We start from the raw sequence: 24,022 nt of genomic DNA on the forward strand, positions 1-24,022 counted from the left end.
CTGTGAATCACTCTTTACCAAGAGGCTATGCGCGCCCATTTCCCATTAAAGGCGATGCGTAGGGCTTGCTCGATCAAGACCCCGTTAGGCCCCTCCAAAACTATTCCTGCGCCACTCCCGTGTTGATTGGAGGACCCATCCACTGAGAGCATCCACTGTGATCCTAACTCCACCTCTTGGGAGGCACCTCCTGGTGAGAGTTCTGCGACAAAATCTGCGTAGACTTTCCCTTTGATGGATCCCCGGGGTTCGTACTGGATATCAAACTCTGACAGCTCCACCGCCCAGCGAACCATCCTTCCAACTACATCTGGCTTCTGAAGTACTTTCTGAATGGGGAGGTTCGTCATCACTACCACTGTGAAGCTGTGAAAATAGTGGCGGAGCCTCCTGGCCGAGAACACTACTGCCAACGTCGCCTTCTCCAACAACTGGTACCTCGACTCTGGGCCTTGCAAAGCCTTGCTTACGAAGTAGATGGGCCTCTACACTTGATCATGTTCCTGGACTAGCACAAAACTGATAGCCCACTCAGTCACAGCGAAGTACAAACGAAGGGGGACGCCTACCCGTGGCTTGCAAAGCACCGGTGGCGTCGCCAAGTACTCCTTTAACTTGAGGAATACTGCTTCGCTCTCATCTGTCCACGTGAAACGACTATTCCTCTTGAGGCACTGAAAATAGGGGTGGCCCTTCTCACCTCCGGCAGACACGAACCTTGACAAAGCCGCCATCCGCCCAGTCAACTGTTGTACTTCTTTCACTAAGGTTGGGCTCCTGATGGCAATGATGGCTGCGAACCTTTTTGTGAGCATAAAGCCTAAGAACTTACCCGCCTTAACCCCGAAGACGCACTTCTCGGGGTTCAGCTTGAGGTCCATGGTGAGGTGGTGGCACAAAAAATATGGGTCGATGCCTGGCATGTCTAAGGCGATCCATGTGAATGCATCTAAGTGGCGCGAGATCACCGCTGCCACTTCGTCTTGTTCTTCCTGGCTCAACAAACGCCCCAGCTTGAATATCTTGTCACCAATCTGCCTCTCCACCACGTTGTCTACTGGTTGGGGTCGCCTATCCCGTACGCTCTCTGCACGAGACTCGTTTCTGCGATCTTCTCCTATAGGTGTCGCCTCATCGACTTTTCCCATGGGCGAGGCCCCCTCGGATACCTCTTCCATGGGCGAGACCTCCCCATGTGTTTTTTCTAAGCGCACATCTTCCCCTGGCATCGCCTCCGCGGGTGAGGCCTCGACAGGCGTCGGCTTCGCAGATGTCGCCTCTTCTATGGACTCCACCTTCATCGGCGTAGCTGAGATGGGCGATCGTTCAAGCACCATGAACACGCCTCTCTTTGTCCTTAAGCTACTTTCATAGCATTTTCCCTCTTCCTGATCTGATTTAATTACGATCACCTTGCCACTAAGATCTGACAACTTCATCTTCATGTGGCGCGTGGAGGCCACTGCTCTTAGCCTATTCAGCGTTGGTCTTCCCAACAAGATGCTGTAGGCTGAATTGACGTTTACAACTAAATACCGGATGCTCTCGATACGCGACGTCGTTCCATTAGTAAATGTCGTCCTCAGCTCCAGGTAGCCACGCACCTTAACTTGGTCCCCTGTGAACCTGATGGAGATCAAGCTCGAGTGGACATGGAGGCCAATCATCAAGAGCAAGAAGAGGTTGAGGCTCAAATGGAGGACGCTCTTGGAGTTCAAAGCCCACCTCAAAGGCTTACCAGGAGCATGTTCAAGGCTTTAGAAGCTAATGGACGTTTATTTTCTCTTTTTTGTAATTTCTTTGTTTGAAGGTGCTTAGAGGGAAACATTAGAAACCTCTTTTGTTAAAGCATCTTTTAGTCTTTAGTTAGGAGTCTTAGGGGGGGTGTGCGTTAGTAGAGAGGTGTAGGAGTAATAGGGAGGTGCTAAAGTGAGAGAAGAGGTCACACCTTCCTCATGCTTGGCGCCACTTTCATGTATTTGGGGGAAATTTTGAAATTAATTAGCTTTGCATTTCAGCACCTCTAGGCTATAAATTAAGGTGTTGCCTTTGTATTTTTCGGATCTGAATTTTGATTACAGAAACTATACTCAAATTTTGAGAGAGCATTGGAGAGCTTTGTGCCTTCCTCACTTAGTCTTATCTTGAGAGTTCTATGGTTACCTCAAGTGGCGGCTTGCACACTCATCTTGGAGTCACCATCCTCTAAGTGGCGTGATCATCCAACCATTCTTCCATCTTCATGAGCTTTCTTTTCTCCTTCCTTCCTTCTCTTTTTATGTTCATGTCTTAGCTTGCTTCCTTTGTTTTTTCAGTTCTGCATTTTCAGTTCATATGTGTTTTGCTGTGGTTCATTTGCTTCTTTGTTGTTCTTCATTGTTTCTTCTTCATTTCTAGCCTTTTTTATTCCGTGCAATTCTGTTCTTGTGATTTTTGTTCGGTGCCTTTGCCTTTTCTTCCATTTTTGTTCGGTTCAATTTGACAATACATGGAACTTCCATATGAGTTTGGGTTTTGGTACTAGTCTTGGTGAGTTCGTGATCATAGAACCTTGATCCAATTCTATCTTAAAGTTCCTATCTCATATCCAACTCAAGATGATTCCAAAGAATGTCAAGAATCATTCGTAGTGTGCTATTGGAATCATATCATGTGGTATCATGAGCTTAGGTGTGTTCTTGTTTAATTTTTGAGTTGTGTTGCACTTTATTTCAAGAGCTCTTTAATTTCTGTCCAGCCGGTTGACCTGGGACGTCTTTGTGCCCAACCTCACCCGTCAGCTAGGGACTCCTTCCCACTGGTTACCTGTGGGTTCCTGCAAAGAAGGACAAAGGGGCGCCCTAGCGGCCGTGTGCACTCCGACGCTCAAGTCAGCGAGCAAGAAACACCAAAACTTTACACATCCGTATCGGAGCACCGTGGATGGCACTCTGAAGGTGGTCAAAAGAAACTGTGTCTAGTGTCTATTTTCTCCTCCTGGAAAACAACCTCTCTCCCTAGTCCCTTGTTCGTAGCCTCAAGACTCGAGCAAGCAACTAGAGTGTGTTCTGGGAAAGTCTGCCAAAAGTTCCAACCCCCTTTCCAACATTCAAGGCGCTATTGAAACTACTCTAACATTTAAAGCGTCTTAAAGCGCATTTAATTATAAAACGTTCAGCGCCTTTAAGACGTTTAAACCGCTTGGAGCATTTATAGTACCTTAAACGCTCGAAACGTAAACTTTATTAAATAGCTTTAATTACCTTGTACCTGACAAATTGAAGTTTCTATTCTGACTTGGCTGCTATTACACGTGGAGGGCCTCACAGCACCGTGACCCCACTTGGGGGTATTTCCTCATGTGAGTCCTCCTACCTGGGAGTGCATCTGCGCAAGGGGTGACTTTTTGGGTGCCAAATCATGCCCCCAAACCTCTAGTCACTCACTTTGAGAGCGTATCTACCTTCCTCTCGTACCCTGCACCTGGCTGCCCCCGGGTGTGTCCCTTCTCATGAGTCGTAACTATACCAAGGGCGTCTCTGGGGCGGAATGGGCACTTCACGAGTCAGATTGCTCTCCGCTGGCGCTATTACTATGGCCTTGAAGCCACCTTTCTCTTCTCTTTATTGTTACCCCGGGTTATCGGGGTTTGAGGCCTTCCCAGGGCGTCACTCCCTCCATGGTCTTTCCTACCCATGGGTATCGGGGAGCAACGCTGTGGTTGCCTTGCTTTTGTGAAATTTTACCTGGGCGACGCCCTACCTTGGCGACACCTGCTCTAGACGACGTCTTATCTTGGCGACGCTTCCTCTTGGCGACGCCTTGCCTCTTGGCGTCTCCTGACCTTGGGGACGCTTGGCCTTGGCGTCACCTGACCTTGGGGACGCTTGGCCTTGGCGTCGCCTCACCTAGGCGTCGCCTCACCTAGGCGGCGCCTTATGTTGACTTCGACCTCGACGCTGACTTTGACCTTGACTTTATCAACGCCCGGGTACGGGACGGTACACAAGCCCCCCAGTCTTAAGCTGATGACTTGTTTTCAGCGAAAAGACTAAGGCCTCGCCCACGCCATCCACGTGGCATCCTGGTGACGTGTCACTCTTGCTGACGTGACACTCCTCAAACTATTGACGTGACATTCTCTGAACCACAGGTGATGGAGATCAAGCCCGGAATCACATCAACAGGGGTGCTCTTAATAGCTGATTGGACATCCTCTGAGACGGGGAAAGCACCACTTTTTGGGGCCACACTTAATCGCTTGCCATGTGGTTCATCACGCGGTCAGCCTCACAAGCCTCTTGTGCTCCCAGCGAGCGCTGATCCTCTGACACGCGACTCAATCGCACGATCCCAAATTAGCGCCTCTTGGGTTGCAAATGTAACGTTTAAGTTACCCAAAACCCCGCGCTCAAAACCACTGTTTCATCCACTTTCTCTGCACTCCCGCACTGTTCATCTCCTTCGAGCTCTTTCTTTGCAATCCCCGCTCTCTCCTTCGTGCTTCCATTCCTTCCCTACTTCGACACTCAAAGGTATGATTTTTCTACATCCATGATTCTTCCTCTTCATTGTGTTGCATTACTGTGTATGAACTACCTGGGACTGCTTGTGTTTCTGCATTTCTGCGTTCTTTTCGCTCCTTCGTCCTTCTCCGCTCTCTTCTCCCCTTTCTTGGTAACTTTGCGTGGGGTTTAGGTGGCATTTTCCTTGACATCGCTTGTTAAAACCCTTTTCCTTTCTTCTTTCTCCAACTATTTATCCGCATCATGGTGCGCCTGAAACGAAGGTCCAGTTCTCCCCCCAAGACCGACTACAAGGCCCTCTATAAATGGGCCCCTGACGATCTTCTAAACGAATGCACCACCTTGACGACCTTTCAAGACTTGGAGAACCATCGGGGTGACCCCCATTTATACAACTTCAATGCCTTCTGCCGCACCCACGATGCCCACATTTCCGTCCGCCCCGGTAGGCCAGGGGAACCTATTTGTGTGGATGACAGACCCAGGAGTGGGGCCCCCTTTTTCTTCATGTATCAAATTGTATTCAAACACGTTGGTGTACGCCTTGCGTTCACACCTGTACCGACCAGGTCATCGGGTGCGATGACGTGTCTTGCGCGTGCCCGGGTGGGGCGTGCTCAGTGGAACACGTAGGCTAGAAAAGATGAATGGTTCAGAAGTGAGCATAGTCGCCGGTTACACTGAGTTGGCGTTCTCTGATCTCTAGTGTGCGTTACCGGCGGTCGCCAGAGTTACGTCGCAATCGCCGTATGAGAGTGCTAGGAGATCAGGTGGTGAGAGGTCGCCGAAGAATGCTAGGAGCTCGGGTGGTTTGCACGTCGCCACGAGGAGCACATCGCCGGATCTCCCAGTAAACTCAGTTAAAACTGTTAGAGGCTCAGAAGGGTAATCTCAATCGTGTAAGTTCAGTAAGATGACTGTTGCGCCAGCATGGGGCGTGAAGGCTGAGTGGGTTGAAGGGAACAGATTGCCCATCAGCGACAGGATTCCCAGAGGGGACATTCGTTGGTGGCAAGGTTTCCTCAGCTCGAGCATGCATGGCGTAGCAGTAAGGAAGGTGGCACTTGCGACGAGCGGTATCACAGAGATGATGCACTTTGTTGCATCCGATACTCGCCTTGTCGGGTGATGTTTCACAGCGCATTGTGCGCTAGCTTGCTCCTTGAGTTGAGGACTTAGCTGTGTGGCTGGTTACTACACAGGAATGACGTTCAAGTTGCCCCAATCCAGATGACGACACGTGTAGGGTTGGATGTTACCAGTTACTCCAACCTAGATGATGACACGTGTAGGGTTGGGAGCAATGGAGAAATGATGCTCAAGTTGCCTTGGCTTAGATGACGACACGTGTAGGGCTGGGCGCTACCTGCTATCCCAGTCCAGATGGTGACACGTGCAGGGCTGGATGCGAGCCACGCGTCAAAAGGCATAACGGCCTAGAGAGAGAAGAAACCTAGCTATAAAGGTAACCTTAACAGAATTTGCAGAGGTACGTTTTTCATTACGGCTGATACTGCTAGGGTTGTGTGCCTACAGTACGGTCCTACATAGCATATTCTCTCTTAGTTTTTGGGTGTTCTTGCCACTGACTTGAGCGTCGGAGCGCCACCGGCCGCAGAGGCGCCACTATGTGTTTTTCAGGTTCCCAGAGAGGCTATCTGTGGAGTGGACTTGGAGGGCACGTGGTGTCAAGCTGGTGAGGAAGATCGTGACGAGGCAACGCTCTTGCGCTAAGTCAACCGGCAGGATCAACACCCTTCGAGAGGGAACTCCTCACGGAGATTAATACGGCCCCTGCCCAGCTACATCCCAATAGCTGGGCCTTTGTTCGGGCCTTTCAAATTCTTTGTGGATATCTAGGCGTTCTCCCTTCGGTGGACGTCTTTCTACACTTCTTCGAGGTGAAGAAGCAAGGGAAAAGCCTCTGGGTGAGCTTTTCCGGGATCGCTGGCAGGATCCTCCTTTCCCTCTTTCAGAACTCGTATAAAGGCTGGAAAGGAAAATTCTTCAGGTTGTGCTGCGCCAAATAGGACCCCACAGCCTTGGATGGCTTCCCACTATACTGGACAGAGCATCCCAAGCTGCTCAAGCCTAAGGCCCTGGATGAGCTGTCCTCTGCTGATAGGGGGGCATGCAAGGCCTTGGCTGGCCTGGGGATCGTTTTCGACACGCTTAAGCTCATAGCGTGCGAATACAACGCACACACCCTTTCCACCTATTTTGGTAGGGAGGCTTGTTTCTTGTTGCCCTTTCTTATCTTTGTTTTACTGCATCATGCTTGTTCTGTTGGCCTCCTCCACCTGTTTCCCTCGTTGTTAAGTGTCTTTATGTTTCGTTTATCTGCGTGCTTTGTGGATTTATATAACTGCATTGGCCTTAACTTCTGTTCTTTGGTTTGTCTGAATGTAGGATCAGTGATGGATTCTTCTAAGAGGATGGTCTTGGCGAAAGACTGAAGGCTGCTCGTGCCACCAAGGCTGGCACCTCCTCCACCCCCGCTGCTGATCCAAGCCTCCCACTATCCTCGCCCTCACCAACACCAACCACCACCGAAACTCCACTAGGCCCATCTTCACCACCCCCACGTAGCCCCCAAACACTTCAAACACCCAGCTCACCTCCACCCATCGCCGCAGTCCCATTGGCTGTGGCCTCATCACCTGCTACAGCCCCCCGGGACAAAGGGAAGAGGGTGTTGGAGATCCTCTCCAATGATGAGGACTCTGATGGTGGGGTATCCTTCAAGAGGAGAAAGGCTGCGAGGGTTCCCACCCTACAAGCAGCATCATCCCAGGGAGGGGATTCCTTCAGGGACAACCCCCCTAGTGCTACCTCTCCCCCTCCCACAATAGACCAAGAGCAAAAAGGTGAAGGGGCCGAGTCTGCTCCGCCTCCACCACCAGCAGAGGTCTTCGCTGATCCTGCCTCCATTTCTGCCGCCCCTGATCTTATTGCCATTCCTCCTCCCATCATGCATCTGATGAGAGGCTTCAACAGGGGATTAATGCCAGAAGGCTCCAACAGGAAAGAAGGAATGCCCTTCTACTTGGGAGCCTTCTTGGCCGTGGCCCTTGATTGGCGCGCCCAAGCTAGAAACGCAACTTTAAACGCACAAGCCCTCCAGGCCCTGAAAGCAAGAGTGGCCGCTATGGAGGAGGAGAAGAAAGCTCTGGGACGCCAAAATGAGGCCTACCAAGCCTCTCTAAAGTTGGCGCAAGAGGCCAAAGAGGAGGCTGAAGGGCAGCTGGGTGAGGCGATGGAGTTTCAGGTTGACTTCTACGTTCGGGAAGTCTCTCTCCAGGTTCAAATAACGACCTCCAGGACATGGCCGCAGCCTCCGAAGAGCTTCAAAAGGACTTGGAGGATCAATGCTATGGGCAGGCTGAAAAACTGGAGTGGATGGAGGAGGAGATGGCTACCCAGGCCAAGACATTGGACCTTCTCCAAGTTGACCATGACAAACTGCAGATCGAGGTCAGCCGGCTCCGAGTGGAGAAGGAGGCTCTGGAGAAGCAGGTGGCTTCCGGGGACTCTATCATCGAGGAGTTGGAGAAGACCAAGAAGGCGCTCATCGATGACATGGCCGGCACCTTCGAGGAGGGATTCAAAGAGGCTTTGGCCCAGGCCGTTTGCGAGAACCCGGGGATCAACGTTTCTAATTGCGATTCCACCCACCATGTCGTTGATGGACGCGTCGTGCCCCTTCAGTTGGATGATTGAAACGCTGACTCTCAACTGCCACCTTTACTTTTTGCGCTTTATATTTGTTCTTGCCAATCTCCGATAAACTGGTAAACCCTTTGAACTATTTGCACCTTTGTCGGAACCATGGGTTTTGCATGACAATTTTACACTTCCGAGGTATCGAGCTCTGTTTGTATGATATTTTTACCTTTGTTCTTCATTTTTGTGTACTTCAATTGCTTTGCCTGTACTTTTATCCGTCTCTTTCGCTGTGTTGGGTGATCCTGTGCACCTGGTGCCTCACTTCTAACGTGTACCTCAAACCTGCTCAGCCTTCGTATCTTTGAGGCCTCTGCCTCGTGAACGCGCTGGCCGCTCCACCATCGCTGCAAATGCAAAGGTCGAGACCTGCTCTGTGTCTTAAACACTTGGGACAAGGTCGCGCTTCAATGCCCACGCCCATGGAGAGGCCTGTCTAATCAGCGTCGTATCGTCCATGGAGTGTCTTAAGCATCAAGGCGATCTGTCCCTTAATTCTTGGTGCTAGGCGCCCACGCCTGAGGAAAGGTCTGCTACAACAGCACCGTATCGTCCTCAGGGTGTCTAGAAACGCCAAGCACAAGGAAGGCTCGAAGCCCCCCATGGGGTCGTTCCCTCCATGGTCTTTCCTTCCCATGGGTATCGGGGAACGACCCTGCCGTCGGTTCACTCGGCTCTGGCGATCTCGTCTCCCTCCACAGTCTTTCCTACCTGTGGGTATCAGGGAGGCGACGCCTCTTGATGGAGATCAAGCTCAAGAGGACATGGAGGCCAATCAACAAGATCAAGAAGAGGTAGAGGCACAAATGGAGGACGCCCATGGAGGTCAAAGCCCATCTCAAAGGCTTACAAGAAGCATGTTCAAAGCTTTAGGAGCTAGGGGACATTCATTTTCTCTTTTTGTAATTTCTTTGGTTGAAGGTGCTTAGAGCGAAACATTAGAAACCTCTTTTGTTATAGCATCTTTTAGGCTTTAGTTAGGAGATTTAGGAAGGGGGGTGTATTAGTAGATAGGTGTATTAGTAGATAGGTGTAGGAGTAGAATAGGAGGTGCCAAAGTGAAGGAAGAGGTCACACCTTCCTCATGCCTTGTAAATAGGCGCCGGTTCTAGATTGTTTTAGGGGGGAAATTTGAAATTGTTTAGCTTGCATTTTCAGCACCTTAGCCTATAAATAGAGGTGCTTCCTTTGTAAATTTCAGATTTGAATTTTAGAGAAAAGAAACTATACTCAAATTTTGAGTGATCATTGGAGAGCTTTTGAGCCTTCTTCTCTAGTCTCATCTTGAAGGATCCATGGTGTCCTCAAGTGGCGACAACACACTCATCTAGGAGCAACCATCCTTCTAGTGGCGTGATCATCCAACCATTCTTCCATCTTCATGAGCACTCTCTTCTCCTTCCTTTCTTCTTTTGTTATTTCCTTGTCTTAGCTTGTTTCCTTATTGTTTTTGGTTCGGCAGTTTCAGCTTATTTTGTGTTGCTTCGGTTCTTTCATTATGCTTTGTTGTTCTTCATCTTTCTTCTTCATTTTCCAGCTTTTTGTTCGGTTCAATTTAATTTCCAGCATTCAAATTCAGTTTGCTTAGCTTTTGTGCCTTTTTGTTCGGTTCAATTTGACAATAATTGATCTTCTATATGAGTTTGTGTTTTGGCACTAGTTTTGGTGAGTTCTTGTTCATAGAACATTGATCCATTTCTATGATAAAGTGCCTAGCTCTTAACCAACTCAAGATGATTCCTAAGAATGTCAAGAATCATTCTAATTGTGCTAGTGGAATCACATCACCTCTGGTGACTAGTTTTGACTTCTTCGATTTCGTCTCCCTTCGTAGTCTTTCCTACCTGTGGATATCGGGGAGGCGACGCCGCTGATAACTTATACTAGCGACGCCCTCGGCGTCTCATACCGGCGACGCCTTCGGTGTTTTCTACTGGCGACGCCTTCAGCGTCTTATACTGGTGACGCCTTCAGTGTCTTGGCAGTGCCTGGCGCGATCAACCTGTTGACTTTGACCTTGGCGTCGACTTTGACTTCGATTTGGTCAACGCCTGGGGATAGCGGAGAGCTCAAGGTCCCGCCCGCGCCATCCACGTGGCATTTCCCGTATGGCTGATGGGACGTTCCCTCACCTGACTTGATCCTAACATTTTCTGAGCTTCTGACAAGATGCTCCCATTCTCGGCGGCGCATCGTACCCTTGGGCATTCTGTCGACGCGATGTTTTCTGAATGTTAACCAGTGGCGCCAGGATCATCTTCCCATCGTCTGACACGTGGCTCGATCGCACGGTGCTCCCATTTGCGTCGCTTGGCGCTCTAACTGCAATATTTAGATCTTCAGAATCTTACACCTGCGTTCATCATCCCTGTGTTTCGCACCCTCCTTGCACCGCTACACAAAGAGTTCCTTCTGCATTCCTTCTAGTTGGCGCTTTACCTCCCGTATTCCTAACGCACCATTCTCCTTTGAACTCCCAGCTTTCTGCTCACCTCTTGTAAAGACATGTCTTCCCATGTTCCTCCCCCTAGGGTTAACCCCAAGGACCTGTATGCATGGGCCTCGCGCGAGCTCCTTAACGAGTGCTCATGCTTGCTTTCTACCAGGGCCATAAGGAAACACAAAGGGGACTCGTGTTCCTACGATCATCGTGCCTTCGCTAAGAGGCATGATGACGACATCGTTGTACTCCCTTGCACCTTGGGGGAGCCGGTGTGCGGGGACGAACGGGCCAACGACGGGGTCCCCTTCTTCTACTTCTATCAGGTGGTATTCAAGAGCATCGGCGTGCGCTAGCCCTTCTCTAGGTTTGAGAGGGAACTACTGACGGAGATTAACGCTGCTCCGGCCCAGTTGTATCCTAATAGCTGGGCTTTCGTCAAGGCCTTTGACATACTCTTTGGCTTTCTGGGGTGTGCGCCCTCGGTTGATATCTTTCTTCACTTCTTTGAGGTGAAGAGGCAAAGGAACAACCTCTGGGTGACCTTCAGTAACGTTCCCGACAGGGTTCTCCTGACTCCTTTCCAAAACTACTTCACAGGGTGGAAGGGTAGGTTTTTCAAAGTCTATTGCTCCGGTCTCGTGCCTTCCGCCCTAGATGGTTTTCCACTGTACTGGGTGAGGGAGACAAGAGCCCTGAAGTCCAAACCCTTCAAGAAAATAACCCCGAACGACCAGGTGGTTTGTCGGATCCTGGTTGAGGGGGGGGGGGTTTTGACTCCGCCACTCTGATTAGTTTGGAGTTCAACGCCGAAACCTTGGAGAAGTATATATGTACGAGCGACTGCCTTAGAAACTTCCGCAATTGATCCTTTCTAAATCTTTGCATGTTCTGTCTTGTGGTGTCTTCACCATGTCTGTTTCCCTTGGTGCAGGATCGAAGGTAAACCGGCAACGGAGGTTACAGCTTGCCCAGGTACTGAGGGCTGAGAGCGGAGCTTCGTCCTCCTCCCATCCCGACTCCGGAGGCCATTGAAAAGCGGTCTGTTTGTACATTTTATTTGAGCATAGGGCATGTACCTGTTCGCCTCATTTATCTCATTGACCTTTATCTCAAACTCTATTTGTAATATTAACTCTCTGGTGTCATGTTTTTGCTTTCTGTAACGCCGCTTCATTTTTGCACACCTTCACCTACATTAGTTTCTTTTAACATACTCTGCATGTTTCCTTCGTTATGTTTCTTGGCGTCGCCTGCATCTGGCGACGCCCCTTTCCTGGCGACGCCTCCTCTTGGCGACGCGTATGCTTGGCGACGCCTGTCGCTTATTTCGAATCTTTGTCTTTTATCTTTTTACTCCTTGGCCTTGCACTTCGAGTGGAAAGAAGATAAAAACTGAGGCAAAGCTTTTCTTGAACTTCTCTTTCTTTTTATTTGGGTGACCTCATTAAAAAACCCCCGAGAGTGAAAAAGAGTGTGCCCTTCTATAAAATTGTTACATGGCTGCTTACTTACATAGTCCAACTAAAATAAAACATCAAATTGGCCGCATTCCAGCTGCACGGAATGGGACCCCCTCCAAAGTCTCTAAGTTGTATGAACCGTTCCCCTTAGCTTCGGTGATTCTGAAGGGTCCAGTCCACTTGGGAGACAATTTATTTTCCAGCTCATATGGGTGAGCCTTCCTCATAACTAAGTCGCCAATCTGAAACTGCCGTGGCTTCACCTTAGAGCTATATTGTCGCTCTACTCTTCTCTTTACTGCTTCGGCCTTTATTCTTGCTTCCTCCCTGGCCTCGTCCAGTAGGTCCAGATTCACCCGCCTTTCTTTGTTGGATTCCCCAGCCACGAAATTTTGGAAGCGTGGCGAGCTTTCGTGAATCTCAATCGGGATCATCGCATCCGACCCATATACTAAGCTGAAAGGCGTCTCCATGGTGGAAGATTGGGGCGTGGTGTGGTATGCCCGTACGATCCTTGGCACTTCCTCCGCCCACATTCCTTTAGCCTTTTCTAGCCTTCTCTTTAGCCCTCTCAGCAAAACTCTATTCGCTGACTCTACCTGCCCGTTAGTCTGGGGGTGTTCGACTGATGCGAACACTTGCTTGATGCCTACCTCTGCACACAGGTTTCTCAACTACTGGCTGGCGAACTGGGTTCCATTGTCAGATACTAGCCGCCTAGGCACGCCAAAGCGACACACAATATTCTTCCAAACAAAGTGCTGCACCTTGTGCGCAGTAATCTTGGCCACGAGCTCCGCCTCTATCCACTTGGTGAAGTATTCAATGGCAACAATCAAATACTTCATCTGCCTTATCGCCAATGGGAATGGACCTAGGATGTCGATCCCCCACGTATGGAAAGGCCACGGGCTGTATATGGATCGCAGCTCTTCTGGCGGCGCCTTGTGCCAGTCAGCGTGTTTTTGACATTGCTTGCAACGCTGGGCGTGTCGCACGCAATCCTCTTTTACTGTTGGCCAGTAGAAACCTGCGCGTACCACCTTAGAGGCTAAGGACCTTCCCCTACGTGACTCCCACAAATGCCTTCGTGGAGCTCCGCCATTATTCTGGTGCACTCGTCGCCGCTTACGCACATTAAGATAGGGTGGGTGAACCCGTGCCTGAACAATACTCCATCCACCAGGGTGTATCTTGCGACATTCCTCTTAACCTTCTTGCCCTCTTCAGGTCCAGCTGGGAGAACCCCATCCGCCAAATACCGTCTGTATAGCGTCATCCAGGTATCTCCTTCGGCTAAAGCACATATCTGCGCGTGCCTTCCTCGTTCGGGCGTGTCCGCGTATGTGCTAATATCGGGCGTCTTCACCGTATATTGAGTCAAAGAACGATGACTCCTTGGCCTCCCTCTCGCTGTACTAACATGGAGGACATTCACCCTGTTGTCCTCCACGAATTTCCTCGGGGCTTTGAGCGTCTCTTGGATTACTGTCCTCTGCCTGCCCCCCTTGCCTGAGCTGGCCAGCAGGTCAGCTCTGGCATTTTGTTCTCGTGGGACATGTATTAGCTCAAAAGTGCTAAACACTCCCTTCAGCAATTGGACGTATTTCAAATACGCCGCCATTTGCGGGTCTTTTACTTTGAACTCGCCCGATACTTGTCCCGTAATCAGCTGGGAATCGCTTTTCACCAAGAGGTTCTGCGCGCCCATCTCCTTAGCCAGGACCATCCCTACAATCAGAGCTTCGTACTCAGCCTGATTATTACTTGCCTTAAAGGCAAAGCGCAGAGCTTGCTCAATCAGCACACCATTGGGTCCCTCCAAGACTATCCCCGCACCACTTCATTGCTGGTTGGATAAGTCGACCGAGAGCAACCACCGCGAGCCCGCCTCCACCTCTTGTTCGCCCCCGGGCGAGAGTTCTGCCACAAAATCTGCATATACCTGCCCTTTGATGGATCCTCTGGGCTCATACTGGATACCAAACTCTGACAACTCCACCGCCCAGCGCACCATCCTTCCCCTTACGTAAGGTTTCTGCAATACCTTTTGTATAGGGAGGTTCGTCATCACCACCACTGTAAAGCTGTGGAAGTAATGGCGGAGTGATGTGAATGTAACTACAAGAACACATGATTCTTGACATTCTTAGGAACAACTTGAGCTGGATTTGAAAGGAACTTTACTTTAGAATTGGATCAATGTTCTAAATTCAAGAACTCACCAAAACTAAGCACCAACCAAGACTCATATTGAAGTCCATGTATTGTCAAATTGAATCAAAACAAAAGGAAAGAAGAACAAGAATTAAAACTGGACAGAATTAAGAAACTAGCTACTGAACCGAAAAAAGAAACAAAGAACAAAGATGGAAAACAGAATGTAAACGGTAGAAAATGAAGGAAACACATTAGGAAATGAAACTACCGAATGGAAAATTGAAGAAAGGAAAGAAGACACTTATATGAAGATGCTTGCTGGATTTTGAGGATTGGAAGAAGCCATTCACGCCACTTGGAACCTTGAACCAAGATAAGTGATGGAGTGCCACCACTTGAAGCTCACCATAGCTCACAAGATAAGGCAAAGAAGAGGAAGACTCAAAACTCACAAATTCTCTCCAAAATTGAGTATAGTCTCTCTACTATAAAATTCCAATCTGAATTCTACAAGCTAAGCACCTTTATTTATAGCCTAGAGGTGCTGAAAATGCAAGCTAAATGGCACACAAATGCAATGAAATTTGGTTTGGCACCCCCTAGGCTCCTATCTACACTCCCCCCTAGACTCCCTTACTACTTACACCTTTTTATTACATTCACACCCCTATTTTACAAAAGAAATAAGAAGAACCATTTTATTATACTCTTGTCCCAAAGCTCTTGCCATGCTCCTAGTAATTCGTTGGGCTTGGGCCCCTTGTTGGGCTTGGACCCCTTGTTGGGCTTGGGCTTTATGGCCTTGAGCATCCTCTACCACGACCAATGCTGCCTTCTCCAGCGCCTGGTATCTCGTCTCCGGGCCTTGTAAATAAAGCCTTGCTGACGAAATATATGGGCTTTTGAACTTGGTCCTGTTCCTGGACCAACACAGAACTGATTGCTCGCTCAGTTACCGCGAAGTGTAGTCGGAGGGGCACGCCCGTTACTGGTTTGCAAAGGACTGCTGGCGTCGCCAAATACTCTTTCAACTTGATGAAAGCCGCTTCGCATTCGTCAGTCCATGCAAAGCGACTATTTCTTTTAAGGCACTGGAAATACGGGTGCCCCTTCTCTCCTCCAGCAGAAACAAACCTTGATAGTGCCGCCATTCGCCCCGTCAGCTGCTGCACTTCCTTTACTGATGTCGGACTTCGCATGGCGATGATTGCTGCGCATTTATCGGGGTTCGCCTCTATTCCCCTCTCCGTGAGCATGAAACCTAGGAACTTACCGGCCTCCACCCTGAAGACACACTTCTCGGGGTTCAGCTTGAGGCGGTACTTGGATATGGTGACAAACAACTCCTCTAGGTCCGCCATGTGCCGCATCCTATCCTTTGACGCCACTACCATATCATCCACGTAGGCGTACACATTCCTCCCTAACATGGGCGCTAGGACCTTGTCAATCAGCCTTTGGTATGTGGCGCCTGCGTTTTTTAGCTCAAAAGGCATCACCTTGTAACAGTAACTGCTGGTCTCCGTCATGAACGCAGTTTTACTCTCATCTCTCGGATGCATTTTGATTTGGTTGTATCCCGAGAATGCATCCAAAAAGCTAAGTATCCTGCAACCAGAGGCACTGTCCACAAGCGCGTCGTTGCTGGGTAGTGGGTACGAGTCCTTCGAGCACGCTTTATTCAAGTCGGTGAAGTCCACGCACATCATCCACTTCCCATTTGCCTTCTTCACCAGGACGACGTTGGCCAGCCATTCAGGGTATTGAATCTCCCTGATGTGACTAGCACTCAGCAGCTTCTGCGTCTCTTCCCTTGCCACAAGCTGCCTCTCTTCATTAAACTTTCTCCTTCTTTGTCGCACGGGGCGGACCGTGGCGTCCATGCTAAGGTGATGGCATAGGAAGTCGGGGTCGATGCCGGGCATATCCGAGGCAGACCATGCGAAAGCATCTAAATGGCGTGAAATCACCCCTGCCACCTCTTCTTGCTCTTCTTGGCTCAGCAAACGCCCCAACTTAAACGTTTTGCCGCCAATCTCCCTCTCCACCACGTTAGCCGCCTGCTGATCCCTGCTATTTTCCTTAATGGGCGTCGCCTCTTCTCCGGGCGATGTGTCGTCAGGCCGCTCCTCCATGTGCGTATCTGCCTCGGGCGTCGCCCCAATGAGTGTGGCCTGGCCAGGCGTTGACTCCGTGGGCATCGCTTCAATCAAGGGTTCTATCTCCATCATTGCATCTGCTCTTGGCGGACGCTCGAACACCATAAACACGCCTCTCTTCGTTTTCAGGCTATTCTCATAACATTTTCGTGCTTCCTCCTGATCCGATTTAATGACAATCACCTTGCCGCTGAGATCCGGCACCTTCATCTTCATATGGCGCGTGGAGGCTACTGCGTTTAGCCTATCCAACGCCGGTCTGCCCAACAAGATGTTCTAGGCGGAATTGGCGTTTACGACCAAGTACCGGATGCTTTCGGTACGCGAGTCCTCTCCATCTATGAACGTTGTCCTCATTTCCAAGTAGCCTCCGACTTCCACCTGGTTATCTGCAAAACCATATAAGCACCCTGTGTAGGGTCTCAAAAGGTCAGGAAACAACCGCAACTTGTTGAATGTCGACCGGAACAAGACATCTGCAGAGCTTCCTTGGTCGACAAGAACCCTGTGCACCTTTCTGCCCGACGTGACGACTGAAATGACCACGGGGTCGTTGTCGTGCGGCACAACATCCTGCAGATTTGCCCTCGTGAACACGAGGTCCGACTCCCACGGATCACCTGAGATTCTTTCTTCAATTGAGTTGACGCCCCTCGCGCACTTCTTTCGCTGGGAGGCGGTGGGTCCTCCACCGGAAAAGCCACCAGCAATGGTATGGACTTCGCCGAGGACAGGCATCTCGTGCGCTTGCTCTTCCGCTGGCGCTGGCAGGGCCGCGATAGTGGCGGGCTCTGCGACATAATTCTTCAGAAATCCGCTTCTCAGCAACTCATCTAGCTGGTAACCCAGCGACAGGCAGTTATCGATGTGATGACCGAAAGCTTCGTGGAACTCGCACCAAGAGTCCTTCCGAGGCCCTAACACCTTGTCAGTCTTCGCCGATCGCCTCAACCTTTCAGCTATATTGGGCACGACAATCAGGTCCTTCAACTCCACCACAAAGGTGTACCTCGCCGGCCTTGCCCTTTCTCTGGCCGGGCGATCCCCTCCTGCTAGACCTCGGGGCGAGGGTTTTCTGGTCTCATAGGGGCGTCTCCCTATGGCTTCTTTCTCCCCATCGTGGTCTCGTTGACCCTGACGGGTTGAGCCCGCGTCTGCGTTCTCGGGCGTGAGGGTACGACGCTGGTGCGCTTCTCACACACCTCTCCTCCAGAGGCGATATTTTCCACCGCCCGACGCCGTATTTCAGCGAAGGTCCTAGGGCGATTGCGAATAATGGATTCTCAAAAAGGGCCGGGGAATACGCCTTTTCTGAATGCGTACACGATCATGGGCTCCTCTAAAGTACCAACCTTTACTACTTGGGCCCCGAAACGGTTGATGTATTCCTTTAAGGTCTCCCCTTGATACTATTTTACATCAAACAGGTCGTAGGAAACTGGCAGTGGAGCCTTGTTCGCCAACTATTGCTCCCTAAACAGCTGCGACAACTGCCGAAAGGAGGTGATATGGCCGTTCGGAAGGCTGATGAACCAATCCATTGCCATCCCCATCAACGTGCTCATAAAGAGCTTGCATCTCGCGTTATCGGAGCCGCCTACCAACACTATCTGCGTGTGGATTGCAGTGAGATGCGCCTCGGGGTCCTCCATCCCGGTGAAAATCACCTTGGGTCCCGCGAACGTGTTGGGGATTACTGCGTCCAGGATCTCCTGCGAGAAGGGTGTGGAAAACTCCCTTGGTGGGATGAGACGCTCGGTCTCATCTTGTTCACGTTGCCCTTGCTTATTGTTCAAACCCCGATGCAACTCTTCATTCACATGATGGAGCTCTTCGTTTCTCGCGCGCGAGTCTGCGAGATCCGCCTGTATGCGCTCTTATTCCATCCTCGACTCCGCCATCTCATCCTGCAGCCCCGCATCATTTCCATGACTTGCTGCATGGACATTTCCTCACTCGCCGCGTATGCGGTACCTTGTCTAGTGGTGGCCCTCATTCTTCACTGTTTCCTCCAACTTCTGCCAACGTTATGGTGGCTCTGATAAATCTTCGTTGCTTGTGATGGGACTGATGTTTTAAATCGGCCCCACGGTGGGCGCCAAATGTTTCGGCTGGTTGACCTGGGACGTCTTTGTGCACAACCTCACCCGTCAGCTAGGGACTCCTTCCCACTTGTTACCTGTGGATTCCTGCAAAGAAGGACAAAGGGGCGCCCTAGCGGCCGTTTGCACTCCGACGCTCAAGTCAGCTAGCAAGAAACACCAAAACTTTACACCTCCGTATCGGAGCACCGTGGATGGCACTCTGAAGGTGGTCAAAAGAAACTGTGTCTAGTGTCTATTTTCTCCTCCTAGGAAACAACCTCTCTCCCTAGTCCCTTCTCCGTAGCCTCAAGACTCGAGCAAGCAACTAGAGTGTGTTCTGGGAAAGTCTGCCAAAAGTTCCAACCCCCTTTCCAACATTTAAGGCGCATTTAATTATAAAACGTTCAGCGCCTTTAAGACCTTTAAACCGCTTGGAGCATTTATAGTACCTTAAACGCTCGAAACGTAAACTTTATTAAATAGCTTTAATTACCTTGTACCTGACAAATTGAAGTTTCTATTCTGACTTGGCTGCTATTACACGTGGAGGGCCTCACAGCACCGTGACCCCACTTGGGGGTATTTCCTCATGTGAGTCCTCCTACCTGGGAGTGCATCTGCGCAAGGGGTGACTTTTTGGGTGCCAACTCATGCCCCCAAACCTCTAGTCACTCACTTTGAAAGCGTAACTACCTTCCTCTCGTACCCTGCACCTGGCTGCCCCCGGGCTGACCCTTCTCATGAGTCGTAACTATCCCAAGGGCGTCTCTGGGGCGGCATGGGCACTTCACGAGTCAGATTGCTCTCCGCTGGCACTATTACTATGGCCTTGAAGCCACCTCTCTCTTCTCTTTATTGCTACCCCGGGTTATCGGGGTTTGAGGCTTTCCCACGGCGTCACTCCCTCCATGGTGTTTCCTACCCATGGGTATCGGGGAGCAACGCTGTGGTTGCCTTGCTTTTGTGACATTTTACCTGGGCGACGCCCTACCTTGGCGACACCTGCTCTAGACGACGTCTTATCTTGGCGACGCTTCCTCTTGGCGACGCCTCGCCTCTTGGCGTCGCCTCACCTAGGCGGTGCTTTATGTTGACTTCTACCTCGACGCTGACTTTGACCTTGACTTTGGCAACGCCCGGGTACGGGATGGTACAATTTCTTGCAATTTACGTTTCTGTTTTAGGCTTATTTGAGTTTTATTGCTGTTTTCTTTATGTTGCCTATCATATGTTTGAGTATTGTCCTTTTTGAATCCATACAAGTTTTGTCTTAGTTTTGTTTTTCCATCATTGTCATCACTTCTTGTAGTACTTTTATTGAATTTTTTGTTTCTTGCTTTGGTGTCATATAATTTTCTGAGTTTGATTTTTGATCCTTTGTGCTTTTTCTATTTTAGAATTGAGTTCATACTTGTATTTTAGACCTATACAAGTTCCTATACATCATTTTCCATTATGTCTTTGCTAGTTCTTAATTCTATTTTTCATTCCTATTAGGATTCCTCTGTTTTCTGAAAACGTGCTTACTGTTTTTCCTTATTGCAATTGATTTACTCACTGGAAAATTCTGAAATTCTTGATTTGTGTTCTTCAAAGTGTTAGAAAAGAGTAGAAAAAAGAAGTACTCAAAAATTCAAAGTACACAAAAAATGATGAATAAAATACAAAAAGTGTACAATTCTGCCGAAAAAAAATACGGTAATCTGGCAGCGATTTTGAAAAATTTATCTCAATTCATTGGCTTACTGTTTTTGTGTAATTCCAGTGCCATTTTTGTGCTAATATCTTGAAGTTTCTGTGGTTTAATTTTCATAATTCAGTTCGCTTTATATCATTCCAGTTAAATCAGTGAACATCAAGCACAGTTTGCATAAAAAATATTTTCCAGTAGCTTACTTTTGTTTTCTTCATCTACTATAGTGCTTTTCTTTAGGTATTCTTTTGTGTGCCTACTTTTTCATTGAGTTCCTTATTTTCATGCTTGTCTATTGTTCTTTAATCTTTGAGTTTGTCATACATCTAGTATTCCTTTTGTTATAGCCTTTTATTGCTTATACCTTTTCTTCTTTGTCTTTATTGCTTCATTGGTTTTGTTGTGGTTGGCTTTGAGATTGGTGTGCCTTGCTTTGACATCTTTCATTTGAGGATTTCTAGACCTCAAGATCAGCTTGGTGCAGGGACATTATTTCTTTGAGAGTGACTTCTTTTTCTAGCCAAATTCACTTCCGCAATTTGGTTGCCAAATTCATTTTTTTTGCTAACTTTCTTTCTTGACTTGTTTGCTGTTTTTTTTTTGTGTTTGCTGTTTTCATTTGCAAATGGCTGGCTATTCAAGTGGTGCATCTTACAAGCAGCACTCTCCTTCCAAAGCTTCGGTCCTTGGTGAATTGCATGAAGCTCAACGCACCATTAGGCGTTTGGAAGAGAAATTGCAAAAGATGGAGGTGCAACAAGCTAGGCCATCTCACTCTATCCATGATGGGCATCATTCACATATACCTTCTTCAAGAGGTTCTTCAAATGATGTAGACCGTGAAGAGGACCATAGGAGAAGGCAAACTCCACCCCAATACCATGGACATAGACATCACAACCAAGGGGAGAGACATCACCATGGAAATGGCTACTACCAAGATGCAAAGGCTAGGCTACCTTCAGTCAAGCTTCCTTGTTTCAATGGCTCTAATGATCCTAATGTGTATTTAGATTGGGAGTGTGAAAAAATATTTGAGATCCATGAGATCCAAGATGAGCATATGTTTAAGCTAGCCACCTTAGAGTTTAGTGATTATGCCATGAAATGGTGGCATGGTGTTGTAAAGGACATTATCTATCACAAGGGTCCTCCCGTGGACTCTTGGAACTCTTTAAAGGATCAAATGTGCGCTAGGTTTGTGCCCCCACATTTTAGGAAAGACCTAATGTTGACACTCCAACGGTTTCAACACGGCACTCTAAATGTGGATGAATATTACAAAGAGTTAGAAACGCTTGTTCTTAAAATTGAATTAGAGGAAAGTGAGGAAGCTGTGATTTCTAGGTTTATGAGTGGTCTAAGGAAGGATATTCAAGATGTTGTTGAGTTGCAAGAGTATTCATCATTGGGTTCTTTAGTTCATCTTGCAATAAAGGTGGAAGCCCAACTTGCTAAGAAAAATTCTTTCAAATATGCTCCCAATGATTGTTACTGCAACAATTCTTGGAGGAACAAAAAGTCTTTTTCAAAATTTCCTTCTAAAGATTCTTCTTTCAAACCCAAGGAACCTAAGCCATCTACTTCTAGGCCTAAATCCCCAACTAGATCGTCTAGTAAGAAATGCGTTAAGTGTATGGGTTATGGTCACATTGCGGCTAATTGTCCTTCTAAAAGGAATATGTTTGTGCATAATGGCATTGTTATGAGTGAACATTATTCGAATTCACCTAGGCATTCTTCACCATCTAGGGCGTCTAGTGAGGATGAGAGTGAGTGTCCACTTGAAGGGGATTTGTTAGTTGTGAGAAGACTTCTTGGCCAAGTTTCACAACCTTTTGATGAAAGTCAAAGGGAAAATATTTTTCATACAAAATGTCTTATTCAAAACAACGTTTGCTCTTTAATAGTGGATGGGGGTAGTTGTGCTAGTGTGGCTAGTATAAGAGTGGTAGATAAGCTTGGATTGCCTACTATCTCTCATACAAAGCCCTACAAATTACAATGGCTTAGTGAAGTAGGAGAAATTCTTGTGAATAAACAAGTCCTCATCCATTTCTCTATTGGAAAATACAAAGATGAGGAATTATGTGATTTTGTGCCCATGGAAGCTACACATGTTCTTTTGGGAAGGCCTTGGCAATTTGATAGAAAAGTTTTTCATGATGGCTTTACCAACAAACTTTCTTTTGATTTCCATGGTCACAAGGTTACTTTAAAATCTCTCTCTCCTAGAGAAGTCCATGAGGACCAAATCATCATGAAAAAAAAGAGGGAGAGTGAAAAAGATAAAAAAGATAAAAAAAGATAAGAGTTCTAAGCCTACACTCCTTGTGTCTAGCCATGAGATTCAAAGGGAAATAGTGGCTCATCATCCTCTTTTCTTAGCCCTCCCTAGAACTCCTAAGATAGACCCACTTGTTGATAGTCCTCATTCTTTGGAAACTTTGGTAGAAGAGTTTCAAGATGTGTTTCAAGATCCTCGAAAAGGACTTCCACCTTTGAGAGGGATTGAGCACCAAATTGATTTGATACCGGGCTCTTCTTTACCAAACCGTCCAGCATATAGGACCAATCCAAGTGAAACCAAGGAAATTCGCCAACAAGTTGAGGCTTTGATTGAAAAAGGGTGGGTGCAAGATAGCATGAGTCCTTGTGCTATGACTATCATCTTAGTGCCTAAAAAGGATGGCACATGGCGAATGTGTTCAGATTGTAGGGCCATCAATAACATTACAATTAAGTATAGGCATCCCATACCTACTAGACTAGATAATTTGTTGGATGAATTGCATGGTTCAAAAATCATTTCAACGATTGATCTTAAAAGCGGCTACAATCAAATCCGTATCAAACCGAGTGATGAATGGAAGACGGCTTTTAAGACCAACTTTGGTTTGTATGAGTGGTTAGTTATGCCCTTTGGTTTAACTAATGCACCAAGTACCTTCATGCGCCTCATGCATCATGTTCTTAGACCTTTCATTGGTAAGTTTGTTGTTGTTTACTTTGATGATATACTCATTTATAGCTTATCTTTGAATGACCATAGGTTGCATGTTAGGCAAGTTTTAGAAACCCTTAGGAAGGAACATTTGTATGCTAATTGTTCCGGCCGGTTGACCTGGGTCGTCTTTATGCGTGGCTTGTTCTAACGAGCTAGGGTACCTTCGTTATGCCTCGTCTGTGTGTACCTGAAAAAGAAGAACAAAGGGGCGCCCTCGCGGCCGTTTGCACTCCGACGATCAAGTCAGCTAGCAAGAAACACCAAAGTAACTAGAAACTGTATAACACTCTCAATGACTGAAACTGTATGGCTAAAACTGTGTTGCCCTAATTGTCTTGTGCTCTCAACGGATGCGCCGTCAAGAACAATTAGGGTTTTCCCTCTGTATGTCTATCTGAGAACTAGGTTAAAACTCATGCAACTGTGAAAAAGCGCACCTCTCTAGGGCTTATTCGTGCCCTATATATAGGTGAAAACTAGGGTTTACCTCTACGTTGCTTGCTATTATCTAGGGTTCCTTGGAGAAGGTCCTTGTGCCGCTATCTTTAGGATCTTAGCGTATCTGGCCCATGGACTTCCCTTATCTGGAGTGCAATGTATAACCTTGTGGCCACTTGGGCTTTAACTTGAGCGTTGTATTTCTCGCGCCATCACACTGTTCGAGTGCCCTAATTAAACACGTGTCATGCATGCAGCCTTCCCTGGATACCTTTAGTGAGCACGTGAGCATTGCAACGTGCCCTTGTGACTCTATCATTTATTCTGTGCATAGGGACCCAAAGTGCCGC

The 24,022-nt window shown here is 48.2% G+C and overlaps 2 protein-coding genes across 2 annotated transcripts; one reads left to right on the top strand and one right to left on the bottom strand.

Annotated features, from left to right (window-relative positions):
- Nucleotides 1–485: 485 nt before the first annotated feature.
- On the bottom strand, nucleotides 486–1,667 carry LOC137839267 (uncharacterized). Its single transcript, XM_068648386.1, has one exon. The coding sequence runs from the start codon at nucleotides 1,665–1,667 to the stop codon at nucleotides 486–488; it is 1,182 nt and encodes a 393-aa protein (XP_068504487.1).
- Nucleotides 1,668–4,135: 2,468 nt separating this feature from the next.
- On the top strand, nucleotides 4,136–8,225 carry LOC137839268 (uncharacterized). The gene is made up of 3 exons (XM_068648387.1): nucleotides 4,136–4,262; nucleotides 6,938–7,753; nucleotides 7,807–8,225. Exons 1-3 carry the CDS (start codon nucleotides 4,136–4,138, stop codon nucleotides 8,223–8,225), a joined length of 1,362 nt encoding a protein of 453 aa, XP_068504488.1.
- Nucleotides 8,226–24,022: the final 15,797 nt, after the last annotated feature.

The sequence above is a fragment of the Phaseolus vulgaris genome, chromosome 3 (assembly GCF_000499845.2).
Source record: "Phaseolus vulgaris cultivar G19833 chromosome 3, P. vulgaris v2.0, whole genome shotgun sequence".
Taxonomy (NCBI): Eukaryota; Viridiplantae; Streptophyta; class Magnoliopsida; order Fabales; family Fabaceae; genus Phaseolus; species Phaseolus vulgaris.